This window comes from Lepus europaeus, chromosome 7 (assembly GCF_033115175.1).
Source record: "Lepus europaeus isolate LE1 chromosome 7, mLepTim1.pri, whole genome shotgun sequence".
In the NCBI taxonomy this organism is placed as follows: domain Eukaryota; kingdom Metazoa; phylum Chordata; class Mammalia; order Lagomorpha; family Leporidae; genus Lepus; species Lepus europaeus.
Genome location: NC_084833.1, coordinates 87,108,582 through 87,123,208, shown reverse-complemented (window position 1 = coordinate 87,123,208; position 14,627 = coordinate 87,108,582). Strand labels below are relative to the sequence as shown.

The window sequence follows — 14,627 nt, the reverse complement described above, 5'->3', positions numbered from 1 at the left end:
ATGTTTTCATGAATTTCAGGAACCAAAAATGTTCATACTATAACATTATATAAATTTCTTCCAGTGTGTGACTCCTTTCTCTCTCATTGACTACAAAATAGTGAAACACACAAATCAATGCTCATGTGCAAGTATATGCTGTTTTAATTCCTCATGGTTAATTGTATTCTTTAGGATATTGAACAAAAAGCTTCTGTGTTTTTGATATTTTATGTGGACATATGTATAGTATATTATATATATATATATACACTAAATGACTGTATAATATAGTACATATATTATACCCTTAACTTTTACTAATATAATATGTTAAATAACAACTAGAAAATGCCATGAAGTGGAGGACAATTGCAAGACTTAGTGGGTTACACTTAAGAGCTAAACTTGGGCTAAAATATATAGTCACATGACTATTGGCAAGTCACTAGCTTCCTTCACAAGATTATATTCTTACAGTTTTGACCTAAAACACACTACATATTGTGAGGATTATAGAAAATTGTGTGGTCTGTCCTGTCATTATAGGCACAAAACAAATACGTACACTATGCCACTGTCTCAATTTTTGCATATTATTTTGAAATGTGTAGCATATCAGATGTAGCCTACAATATATTTGTTGACTATTTGTACATGTGTTATGAGACCTTAATAGAAAAATGTATACAACATATTTTTTTCTTTAGGCATAATATAATGTAGTCTTAGGCATAATGAAAGACATAATGAAAAAGAATGATTTAGCTAAAAATAAAATAAATTATGAAAAGTAGATGTGTATGAATAGGTGTTATAGAACAGTGGGTTAAGCCACTTCTTGGAGCAGCTACATCTCATATCAGAGTCCTGGTTTGAGTCCTGACTGCTCTATTTCTGATTCAGCTTCCTGCTAATGGACCTGGGAAGGTAGAAGACTATGGCCCAAGTACCTTAGCCACCTTTCACCCATGTAGGAGTCCTGGATGAAATTCTAAGATTCTGGCTTCATCCTGACCCAGCCCTGGCTTTTACAGCCATTTCAGGAGTGAACCAGTGGATGCAACATCTCTCTCTCTTTTTCTCTCCCCCAGCCCTCGTTTTCCTCAAACAAATAATATTTTTTTCAAAAAGCAGGTATAATATATTTAATAGAAATTGTACACTCATATTTGAATGTGGAAAGTCTTGAAAATAATCTATAATAAAGCCTTCAATCATACAGCTTCTAACGACGTTGGTATTGCTTTACCCACTGATTAACTTGCTTTAAAAATCAGAAGTGTCAGTATCACACACACCTAAGCCTATTGTTCCATATTTGTCTATTTATGGATTTTCCTGTAAACACATTCTTAAAGTCCTAATATTTGCTTTGACATCATGCTGTTCTCTTTATAATGCAACTACCATTTAGTTGAATGGTTTAGAACACCTACGTTCTAACTAATTATATTTCACAGTTCTCTAAATCTGTATAATATATGCATATGTGGTATATATACCTCTCCAGAGATAGTACAGTTCAAGCATTTCATTTTATTGAACAGTGGTTTTCGAACTGTGTTCTATGGTTCACTAAGAGAAGTGGCTTGGTTTATACAGGAAATTTAGTAGATGGTTTGTTCAGCTTGTAAGTTCTATACTATCATTGACTTTAAAAAGGGCAGCTTGTCTTCTATTTTTAAAAATAGTTTCACAAAATGTAAAAGAAATACTTGAGGAAAAATGAAAGGTAATGTTTTTCTGGATAATTTTTAGAAGATTTATTCATTTATTTGAAATTGTGAATTACACAGAGAGAGGAGGAGAGGCAAAGAAAGAGAGAGGCTTTCAATCCACTGGTTCACTCCCCAGTAGGTTGCAATGACCAGAGCTGCATTGACCTGAAGCCAGGAGCCAGGAGTTTATTCCAGGTCTCCTGTGCAGGTGCAGGGGCCCAAGGACTTTGGCCATCTTCCATTGCTTTCCCAGGCCATAGCTTAGAGCTGAATTGGAAGTGGAGCAGCCGGGACTAGAACCAGCACCCATATGGGATGCCAGCACTGGAGGCTGCATCTTTAAAAATGGCAGCTCTGTAGTCTTCAGTGATATAGCTTAGCTCTTGTATAATTTTCTGCCTCTAACTAATGCTTAAATAAGGCACAGAAACAATCAGAAACCTTCTTAATGAGAAAAACTAAGCAGATAATAAGGGGAGAAACCTTGTTGTGTAATATGTTTGCTTTTATCAAACAGTAAGGAGGATTCTTCTGCTGGTAAGTTTGAAGAGTTATAGATAAAAGTTGATTTGAAAAAAAGCTTAGTAATAAAAATGAAATTTCCTCTTTGAGTTTCCCTTTCAGAAAGCATATGTATTAGAAATAATGCAGCTACCTACATTTTGCATGTGATTTAATAAAATGATAATTGTTTTAATGAATTGGTAAAACACACACACATATAGGAAACCCCCGGGCTGCCAAGATGCAGGTGTATCACTCTTCTCTCATGGACCCTGACACCAAGCTCATCGGAAACATGGCACTGTTACCTATCAGAAGTCAGTTCAAAGGCCCTGCCCCTAGAGAGACAAAAGATACAGATATTGTGGATGAAGCCATCTATTACTTCAAGGCCAATGTCTTCTTCAAAAACTATGAAATTAAGAATGAAGCTGACAGGACCCTGATATATATAACTCTCTACATCTCTGAGTGTCTAAAGAAACTCCAGAAGTGCAATTCCAAAAGCCAAGGTGAGAAAGAAATGTATACACTGGGAATCACAAATTTTCCCATTCCTGGAGAGCCGGGGTTTCCACTTAATGCAATTTATGCCAAACCTGCAAACAAGCAGGAAGATGAGGTGATGCGCACCTACTTGCAACAGCTAAGGCAGGAGACTGGACTGAGACTTTGTGAGAAAGTTTTTGACCCTCAGAATGATAAGCCCAGCAAGTGGTGGACTTGCTTTGTGAAGAGACAGTTCATGAACAAAAGCCTCTTGGGACCGGGGCAGTGAAGGAAGCCTGGACAGGCACCGACTCCGGAGCTGTGGGCCGCGTGTTACAGCAAGATGTACACAGTCCTCTGCCTTTATCCCATAGGTTTTATACAGAAGAGAGCATGTCTTTACTTGAAAAGCTCCTCATCAAGAATTTGGGTGGGGGAGGGGAGAGTGGATTGTTGAAGGATCATTTGAAATTTTCTGCACTATTAAGCCGTGCTTAATAATAATAATAATAATAATAATAATAAAATTTCTAACATTCCATGTCAGAAAAACATAAACACACACACACACACACACATATATATATATATATATAATTTTAATATAAAAGAAACTGATCAAGAGACTCACATATGATGAAAGGTGTTTTATTCTGCCAGAATATCTGTAATTCATGCTAACAGTTTATCAGTTAAGGGACAAGGAGGCAACTGTTAGGAGAAGCAGGTAAAACATCACTTGGGATGCTTAGATCCCAAATTGGAGTATCAAGGCTCATACCCCAACTTCACTTCTGATACAGTTTCCTAATAATGTACCACCTGGAAGGTACGAGGTTATGACCCAAGTACTTGAGTCTGTGCCACCCACATAGGATATATACATTGAATCCCATCTTTTCCTCTGGCATGAACAATACCAGTCTGTTGCTGGCATTTGGGGAGTGAACCAGCAGATTGAAAAGCGCTACCTCCCTGTCTCCCTGTGTCTGTCTGTCTGTCTGTCTCTCTCTCTCTCTCTTGATCTTCCCCATTCCTCCCTGTTTCCTTCCCTCCCTTCCTTTCAAATTAAAATTTTAATAAATCCAGTCTATTCAAAGGAAGAGGCAGAATTTATTTTTTATTGAAATAGGTAGCTACCTTATGTGACATTGTGTTCAAAACTCAATGAAACTTCAAGAATGACATAATAACTTCTTTAATTATCTAAGTGTAGCAACAATGTTGAAGCTCTGGCAGAATAGTCTATCACTTTTAGAATTAACTTGAACCCTTCAGCAGCTGATAAGGTGATGTGCTAGCTATATACAAATTTGACAGAATAAGCATCTTCAAGACCGTGATACTAAAAGCTTGTGCAGGTGGGTTTTGGCCATAGGCTGGTATTTAAATGAAGATGGAGATTTTTGAGTCAGTAACTGTTGATTTCTAATCTTGATCCTTTGGAAAAAAACATGCTAAAACTCATCTTTCTACTAAAAATGAAGTCAATTAACTGCCAAGAAAAATGAAGGAGGTTTTTGACCTCAATTCCACAAACATTTTCACCTTATTTCTGAAAGCATCTCAGAATCACCAGGCTGTCCACATGTGTGGCAGCTGAATTCCCTAGCAGGTGCTTTATGGTGAACTAAAGCGTAACTGGTAAGTCAGAGGCGCAGTTTAAGGGCACTAAAGCAGAAATTAAAGTGGAACGGTATAGTGGCTTGTCTGCTGGGAAATAAGAGAGTAGCAGATGGATCCGAGTGGAGAGCAACAATCAAAGCTGTGTGTGTACCAACAGAACTTAGGGAAGATACTGACACGAAGCAAGGAGAAACACATCTGCCAGGCCCTGCAAAATGTGACTAGCATCAGTGGGCAATTCTCATTGTGGATAGATTTACCCATTGATTATATTGGCTTATGATTGCACAAATAGATGAGCGGGTAGTATTTTAAATGCAGACGGCATTATTCTAGACCTTGGGAGGAATGGAAATAAATATTGTAATATTAAACAGAGTTCAAAGGAAAAGGTATGCCTTCCATATGACTATATTTAATAAATATATGGATTATTCAGCTATGCACTTAGGAAAGTACTGAGAAAAGCTAACATGGAAACATATGTTAGAAGATCTCTTGTTCCATGGCAAGAAACATGGACCCTTTTTATTAAGGATATCTGTCTTTCTGGAAATAATTAGAAAGATGGCTTTTGTTTTATAACTGGATATCTTTAACTATATAATTGGACATCATAAATAAAGTATTTCATATACTATGGAGGCCAAAGATATTATTCTCAAATGCACAACTATTCTGTTAGGCACTAAGGATAAAACAAGTATGTCAGGGTTCTGGATTTTTTGTGATTTAAAAAAAAATATTTTGACATGTAATACTTGTACATCTTAGGGGGTACAATGGAGTAGTTCAACACATACACACAGTGTAAACTATCAAAACAGGTGACTAGCCTTTCCATCTCCTTGTCTTGTGTTTGAAACCTACTCGCTCCTCTCTTTCCATTCTTTATATAGGATATAGCACATTGCTGTGAACTGTAGTCATCACACTGTCTTAAGGGACAGTATAACTTGTTTCTTCTATCTGAATACATTTTGGTACAACTATCCCACAACCCATTACTCTCTTCCAGCCCAACTCCCTCTTCCCAACCTCTAGTAATCACTATTCTAAGTTCAGATGGAATGTTTTTTTTAAATATCCACATACGAAAGGAAACATATTTGTCTTTTCGTGAATAGCATATTTCATTTAATATAATGATCTTCGATGTCATTCATCTTTAGTCTAGATTTCCTCCCTTTTTTGCCAGATTTTATTTTTCTTTATTTTTTGTGTTAATGTGATATTAGTACAAGTAAATAGAATATAATTCATAGATACAATTTTAAGAAATTAATGATATTCCTTCCCTGACTCCCTCTTTCTCCCTCCATTCCTCTTGCCCCCCTCCTCTCTCCTCTCCTCCCTTTCCTTTCCATTCCCTTCCTTTCCCTTCCCTTCTTTTCCCCTCTTTTTAGTTTTTGAGATAACACCTTTTAAATTTACATTACAGCTAAGGGCTTAATGATCCATTAATAAAGAGTTCAACATGTAAAAGGAAAAAGACCATAGTTAATCAGAAATATAGACAAGGGCTATAAACAATAATCAAATGGAAATATGACCATTTTATCTATAAACAGTAAATTTTAAAGTAATCACAGATGATTAAAACTACAGAAGAATAACATTACTAACCTCTTTTTTTTGTTAATGGCTAAGTAATATTGAGTAATATAAACACACACATATATTACACACACATCAAATATGTGTCATTTTCTTCATCTATTCGTCTATTGATGGACAACTTGGTTTATTCCATACCTTGGCTGTTATGAATAATGCTGCAGAGAAAAAGACATACAGATATCCCTTTCATGTGCTGATTTAAATTCTTTCAAATGTATACCCAGAAGTTGGATTGGTGAGTCACCTGTAGATCTATTTTTAGTTTTTGGAAGAACTGCCCCTTAGTGGTTGTACTAATTTGCATTTCCATGTAAAGTATACAAAGGTTCCTTTTCCTCAATATCCTTACCACATTATTTTTGTCTTTTTTAGTAACAGCTATTCCAACTGGAGTGAGATGATACCACATTGTAGTTTGGATCTGTAGTTCCTTGATGGCTAGTATCATTAAATGTGTCTTCATATATTCGTTGGCCACTTGCATTTCTCCTGGAAAATGTGCATGCAGATATTTTGTGCATTTCTTAATTGGAGTGTTTGTTTTTTGGTTGATTTTTCAGAGTTCCTTATATATTTTACATATTAATCATGTCATATGAATAATTTCCAAATGCTAATCCATTCTTTCAGTTGTCTCTTCACTCTTGATTGTTTCCTTTGCTGTGCAGAAGCTTCTTAGTTTGATGTAACTCCATTTGACTGTTTCTTTTATTGCCTATGAATTTGTGGTCTTATTAAAAAGCTTGTTGCCAATGTCAGTGTCTTGAAGGGTTTCCCCTAAGTGTGTTTGTGGCAACTTTAGCAAAGATTAATCAGCTGCTTATTGTGGATTATTTTCTGGGGTCTCCATCCTGACCCATTTTTCTATGTGTGTTTTTATGGCAGTATAATGTGGTTTTGTTTACAACAGTTCTGAAATATGTCTTAAAGTGTATTATGATGTCTTTAACTTTTCTCATTATTCTGAAGAGGATTTGGTTACTGGAGATCTTCTGTGTGTTTCCATACATATTTTAGGATTTTTTTTCAGTTTTAAGGATTAATGTCATTGATATTTTGAAGGATATTGCCTTGAATATGTAATTTCCTTTGGATAATATGCACATTATATTTATTTATTTACTTTAATATTTATTTATTTATTTGAAGTCAGAGTTACACAGAGAGAGAAGGAGAGGCAGAGAGAGAGGTCTTCCATCTGCTGGTTCACTCCCCAACTGTCTGAAATGGTCAGAGCTGTGCTGATCCAAGGCCAGGAGTGAGGAACTTCTTCCAGGTTTCCCACATGGGTGCAGGGGCCCAAGGACTTGGGCCATCTTCCACTGCTTTCCCAGGCCATAGCATAGTGCTGGATTGGAAGTGGAGCAGCCAGGTCTCCAACCTGCACTCATATGGGATGCCGGCACTCTAGGCAGAAGCTTTACCCACTACACCGCTGCGTCGGCCCCAGTATGCACATTTTAATATAGCAGTAATTCTTTCAGTTCAGGAATATTGAAGTTCTTTGCATTCACGTGTGTGTGTGTGTGTGTTTCCGTGTTTCCTTAAATTTCTTTGATTAGTGTTTGCAATTTTTGTTGTAGAATTCCATCACATTCTTGCTTAAGTTTATTCCAAGTTATTTGTTTTTGTAGCATTTGAATGAGATTGCTCTTATAATTTCTTTCTCTGTGAGTTCAATAACAATGGGAAAAACGCTACTATATATATATGAACTTCCATATATGAGAGAAAGCATGTACCATTTGTCTTTCTGTGCTGTGCTGTTTTACTTAACATATTCTCCAGTTCATTTCATTTTGTTGGAAATGCCAGAACCTAATTTTTCATGACAGTATATTTCATTGGATATATATATATATATATATATATATATTCATTATCATTTCACATATTGGTGGATATCTAGGTTGAATCCATATCTTTGCTTTTGTGGGTAGTGCTGCAATAAACCTGTCAGTAATTCATTCATATACTGACTTAATTTCTGTTGGATATATTCCCAGAAGTGGGGTGACTGTATCATATGGTAGAACTAGTTTTAGTTTTTTGAACATCCCTATATTGTTTGTAATGTCTGTAGTAGTTGGTGTTCCTAACAACAGTATATCAGGGCTCCCGTTTGTCAATATTCTCAATAGCATTTTTTATTTTTTGACACTTTGATAATAGTTATTCTTTTTTAAATTTTATTTTTTAATGTAAGGTAATCAAATTTCATTCAATTCATATATACAAATTTAGGAACATTATGATACTTTTGATCCTATCCTTCCTCCCTATCCATTCTCCCACCTTTCCTGTTTCTTCCTCTTTTATTCACTCTCTTAATATTTACAATAATCTACTTTCAGTTTACTTTATACTCGTAAGAGTAACCCTACACTAAGTAGAGAGTTAAACAAATAGTAAGAAGAAAAAACACTGTTCTTCAACAGTAGATACAAAAGTTTTAAATAATCATGGATTCTCAAAATGTGAGTTTCACTCCTATATATTACATTTTTGGTACTTATTAGTTACCAGAGAACAGATAAAATATTGTATTTGTCTTTTGGGGACTGGTTTACTTCACTAAGTGTAATGTTTTCCAGTTGAATCCGTTTTCATGCAAAAGACAGGATTTGATTCCTTTTTATAGCTGAGTAGTATTCTAATATTCTACATATTATATATATATATATATATATATATATATATTTTACTGAAGCCTTCACCATCACCTCACAAGTTCTGCATTAATAGGGATTTATAAAAGGACCCTGAGCAACAAATCAAATCCATGTACACAAAAATTGGATGCACACATCTCAATTGCTAGGCTGGATGCCTGCTCCTGGGTGTTGAATACTATTGGATATTTTTTCTGTGGTTATTGAGATGATCATGTAATTTTTATCCTTCATTCTATTATTGCGATATAGTGTATTTACTGATTTGCTTATAAGGAACCATACTTTTATTCTTGACATAAATCCAACTTCATCATGATGAATAATCATTTTGAACTGCTATATAATTCAATAATAATTGTATAATTAAAAATAATTTGACAGCATTTTGTTGAGAATTTTGCAACCATGTTCATTAGAACTAATAACCTATGTTTTTGTTTTGTTTTGTTTTGTTTTTTTGTTTTGTTTTTATTTTTTTTTTGGTGTGTGTGTGTTGTTTTGTTTGAGAATCAAAGTAATATTGGTCTTGTGGAATGAATTTGTAAAGATTACCTCTGATTCAATTTTTTCAGAGTAGTTTCAGAATAGTTTGTTCTGTGTTAAAACTTTGGTGAAATTAAGCAGCGAAGCCATCTGGTCCTGGGATTTTCTCAACGTGATATTTTTGTTTTTGAATCAATCTCACTACTCGTTATTTTTCTGTTCAGGTTTTCCAAGTCTTCATGGTTCAACATTGTTAACTTAGATGTATCCAGAAGTTTATCTATTTCTTCTAGGTGTTAATATTTGTTAGTATCTACTTTTTGTTAAAAATTCCCAATGTTCCTTTGTATTTCTTAGGCAACAATTGTTATATCTACTCTCTTCTGTGAAGCTTTTATTTTCCTTTTTGGTCTAGTTATTAGTTTATTGAATTTGCTTCTCTTTTTAAAAACCAACTATTTCATTGATTTTTTGTATTTATTTAGCTCCTACTACATTTTTTCTGCTGTGATCTGTATTTATTAAGTCCTTCTGCTAACTTTTGATTTGGTTTGTTCTAGTTTTTCTATGTCATTGAAACATATTTCTGGGTATTTTTAAACATCTTTCTAATTTATTGATATAAGCACTTACTGCTTTAAACTTCTCTCTTAATACTGCTTTTGCTCTATCCCATAAATTTTGGTATGCTGTGTTTTTGTAGTTACAAGGGATTTTCTGATCTCTATTTTAACTTTTTTAGATGACCCACTCACTTAGGAGCATGTTGTTCCGTCTCCATGTACTTTTATAATTTCTAGGATTGCTTTACTTATTAATTTTGACTTTTATTCTGTTGTTTTCAGAAAAACATGAGATGCATTTTCAATTTTTAAAAATTTATTGGCTTATTTTTGTAACCCGCTATGTGTTCTATCGTAGAGAATGCTTAATGTGCTGATGAAAAGTATATTCTGTAAATTTCAGATAAAGTATTCTCTAAATGTTTGTTAGATCCATTTAGTCTACAGTATAGTTTAACTGTCATGTTTTTTTGGTTGATTTTTGTCTTGATGATCTGTTGATGAAGTGTATTATATCTCCCTTTAGGTTTTGTAGTGGTAGAGTCTGTTTGGCACAGGCACCTGGCACCTGTGTCCAGTCTATTTTAGGTTAAGTGGAATTCCAGCAATTATGCCTGTATGGGGTGCTTAGGTGACCATATTGTTAGGGGGAATGTTCAGGGTCATGATAGCATTAATCCAGATTCTGACAGGGCTACTCAAGTCCCTGTGGTATCAGTTCCATTTATCTCTGCAATATTGTGGTACCCACCTGCAGCTCTTCCCCAGCAAACAACTACTCTTTCCATGTTATGATCCTGGGCTTAGGGGAGAATGAAGTAAACAATCCTGTGATGTTTTCCACCATAGTGCTAGATCAAACCAAAGCCTAACAGCTCCCCAAGATTAATGAAGCATAGGTTTGGGTTAGGTCCCACTTGGCTATGGGCTGGCTGCCGCTTAAAGGGATTTTCAGTCTGAGACTGCTACTACCAATAACAGGTGATGCCGCTCAGGATATATATCCAATTGGTACTTTGGATTGTCACTTAAGACCGGGGCAGGCTCTTCTGACAGCACTGGCCTGTGACAGGAACTTATTATTTACCCTGTGATGATTTTACCACATCTAAGATGCATTCCTGTGTTCACTTTTGTGTCCTAGTCTCTGGAGCCTGGAATGTTGTTTGCCCACAGCAGGGAAGGGGTGGTACAGCAGACCCTTTTACACCAAGGCCAGACTGTTGGTTTGCATCAGAGTCTCAAAGCTGAAGAGTCTTGCACTGTCTTGCAAATGCATGTCAAGCCTTTGAGAGGCAGAGGGTGATGTGAGCTAAAATATCCATCCATCTTACCAGAGTTTAGGTCTTAACCTGAAGCCAGAGCAAGTATAGTGGCTCTGCCTATGAATGCTGACCTGACATAATGTACTCTAGATTTTCTCTGGTGCTGTGTCTTGCTTCAGAGGGACTGGCACTGAACTCCAAGTCAAAGTCGTGCACTCACATGCTCTACACCTTGTGGTTGAAGTCTTCTATCTTCTTGTCTGCCTGCGGGAGAAGTGGTGGAGGGCAGTCCCTTGGCTACTCATACTGACACTAACCTGGCTAACTTGGGTCTGATAGTCACTGAAACATACACAGTATGAGGTTTTGTGCCAGGTTTGTGTGATGCTGATGGTGATAAAGGCCAAAATGTGTCTGTCCAACTGATGTTGAGAATATCTAGAGGATGAAACTATGGACAGTGACTTGGCAAGAGAGGCCTTTGTAGCCTTAGTATGGTAGGCTCAATATTGAGCTTCAAGGCACAGTCCTAAATGTACCTTCCAGTCCTACTTCGCAGTGGTTGAAGTTTTGCTGGTGTCCCAGGCGGGTGCAGGGGCCCAAGCACTTGGGCCTTCCTCCACTACCCTCCCGGGCCACAGCAGAGAGCTGGACTGGAAGAGGAGCAACCAGGACTAGAACCCAGCACCCATATGGGATGCCAGCACCGCAGGCAGAGGATCAACAAAGTGAGCCACGGCGCTGTTGGGCCATCTTCTACTGCTTTCCCAGGCCACAGCAGAGAGCTGTATTGGAAGAGGAGCAGTTGGGACTAGAATTGGTGGCCATATGGGATGCTAGTGCCACAGGCAGAGGATTAACCCACTGCACTATGGCCCCATGTGTCTATTTTCAATTCTGTTTTCAGTTTCAGTTGGAAACTTGAAATTGGATATGGATGCTTATTAAATAATGGACTACAGCTTCCAACTTAGAAAAAAAACGATGGTTAATTCAGGTAAGAAAAAGAAGTAATTCTAATTAATTGATGGTAATAAAAAATAACTGAATATTTTAAGAAGCTATTACTGAAATTGCTTTATTATTTTTTATTTTTAAATTTATTTATGTATTTGATAGGCAGAGAGAGAGATTGAGAGAGAGAGAGAGAGAAAGGAAAGAGAGAGAGAGAGGTCCCACTGGTTTTACTCCTCAAAGGGCCACAACAGCTGGAGCAGGGCCGAGTCGAAGCCAGGAACCAGGAGCTTCTTCTGGGTTTCCCATGTGGGTGCAGAGGCCCAAGGACTTGGGCCATCTTCTACTGCCTTCCCAGGCCATAGCAGAGAGGTGGATCCGAAGTGGAGCAGCCAGGACTAGAACTGGCATGTATATGGGATGCCGGAACTGCAAGTGGCAGTTTTACTCACTATGCCACAGCATCAGTCCCATTCTGTCTTGTATGTTATGTTATATGTGTATACATGTTGTATTTTATATGAGAAGATTTATTGAGAGCTCTGAGCTAGCTTATAGATAAAATATTGCTCATAAATTTAGACTGCTAAATTAATTGAAGGTATCTTTTGCTTCCTGTGACTTAAATAAATCTCTGTATCAGATGTTTTAAATTTGTTGGTAGAAAGAAACTAAAAATGTTTAAGTCATTGACATATTTGTACTTGGGTTTGCTGGTCAAACAAGTTTCACTGTGTTAGATAGTTAAGTAATGTATCCAAATATATATAGTGTCATCTTAAAATTTATAGAAGGCATTGGACCTTCTCATAAATGTTTTTGTAAGTTGTTACTTGACAGTTGAAAGTGCTTGCTAAGTTTTCATTTAATATTAAGTTATTGACAGTAGGCAATCTGGGACGAATGACTTGTTCCCTCATTTTTCCATTCTTTTTAGGGACAGTTAACTATACTGAAGGTCTCTCTAGGATGTATAGTTTGATCTTTAGACCTTATAGAAGGAACAGCTAACATTTTTCTTTATAATAGCATAGACAAAATGAGAGCTTAAATTATGATTTCACAGCTAGATGTAATTTGCCATGACACAGTAAACAAGCAAAATCTTCCTTTCAGACCAAAAGGAAAGAAAGTTTTACTAGTGACTTCAAATTTTACAGATAAGGTGGTCATCATATTTGATGTTAAAGTGAGGACATAACTTTCCTCATGGGCATTGTCTACCTCACAGAAAAACCAGAAAAGAGCATGCCTGTGACTATAGGTTTCTAATTTGGGCCACCAAAGATTAGGAATGAGACTGAGCACCCCTTGACTTGCATCTTCTTAACAGCTGTCTCCGTGGTCCCTTTTACCAGAAACCATGAGGAAAGAGGAGTAAGCTAGGTAGTTATAGCAATGTAAAGATAGGTGGCACGCCAATTAATGGCTGCTTTACATAGTGATCTGACACCAAAGAGACCCAACAGGCCAGTCCACCACTAATAGCATTGGTTTCAGTGTGGAAAACCAGGGCTTCAGATGGACAGAGAAGTCAGCTTTTGGACAGCCCTGGCAGCTCTGCCAGCCAAGAGCTGGGTCACTGGAAATGGAACTGCCCTAGGGATTGAAGGACTCTTGGGTCAGAGCCACTGACCCCTCATTCAGCCCGGCTTCCAATGTAACCACTACTGTTGAGGGGACGGCCAAGTAGGGTCAATAAAATTGAAGGCAGAACTGTAAATTTACTTTTAGAGATGCCACCTTTCTTCATTCAGGCCAGCTCTCCTCCCAGGCCAGCTAGGTAATGGAACAACAGGGTACCTTCCCTAAGGAGGTTCACATCTCCCTTATGACTCTTTTCTAGCACCCCATGTGAAGAGACAGTTCTGGATCTCATAAATTCCTGGCCAGGCCTTAGCCCACCTGATTGTTATCAGGCTGCTTCTGTCAGTTTCTATTTGCCTCTCAATGGGAAAACTTCCTCATAGTTCAGACAGTTCTTTTCTTAGGTTCTCTAATAATGATTCTGTCCTTTGTTTTAGACCCTGTGAATTTAATCTGCTAGTTAGATTCATTTTCTCCAGACTTGATACAGTGAAATGCTAGATGATCATGCACATGAAACCTCAGATGGAAGCAGTTTCTGCAAGCTGACACTGCATCTCCCCTCGAGAAGCCACCTGCTGGGTCCTAGCCTTGACTGCTATTTCCTACCCCATCCCTTTTTAGCATGAGGCAGCCAGAATGGTCCTCTCCCAGTTCCCCTAACAAAAGTTCAGTTTGATTCTTCTGGGGGAGGGAATGTGAGGAGTCAGAAGGGTTAATAGATAGTCAGCTTGGTTCCAGGGGGAGATTTAGGGTGCAAAATGCTTGCTTTCCCCAACAGTTATTTATTTATTTGAAAGGCAGAGTTCCTGCTTAAAAACCCCAATACTGCCAGCTGCTTTGCCTTTTGCTTATCTTCAAGTCCACCTCCAGGCTATTCTGGCTGGAGGTCTCGGAGTTTAATAAATATTGCTTTAGGCAAATATATATATATATATATATATATGCACACACATACATATATATATATACATATATATTTATAAACTACATATATTGGCAAACTACAAACTAAGGGTAATAATTACTATTATTATAAATTTACTCATTTTACAGATAGGCAACTTAACTAGCAAACTAATATAACATCACCTCTATCCACTTTTGGTGATCTGGCTTGTTCAACCAAGCGCAGAAAATCCAGTAATATTTGAATTACAG

At 37.0% G+C, this 14,627-nt stretch overlaps 1 protein-coding gene across 1 annotated transcript; it reads left to right on the top strand.

The window, feature by feature from the left end:
- Nucleotides 1–2,436: 2,436 nt before the first annotated feature.
- Nucleotides 2,437–3,177, top strand: LOC133764642 (actin-related protein 2/3 complex subunit 3-like). The gene has a single exon (XM_062198315.1). It carries the CDS (start codon nt 2,446–2,448, stop codon nt 2,980–2,982), a length of 537 nt encoding a protein of 178 aa, XP_062054299.1. The 5' UTR covers nt 2,437–2,445; the 3' UTR covers nt 2,983–3,177.
- Nucleotides 3,178–14,627: the final 11,450 nt, after the last annotated feature.

What these genes read in the sequence shown, in the direction of transcription:
- LOC133764642 (XM_062198315.1), top strand. Translation starts at nt 2,446, where the DNA reads ATGCAGGTGTATCACTCTTCTCTCATGGACCCTGACACCAAGCTCATC.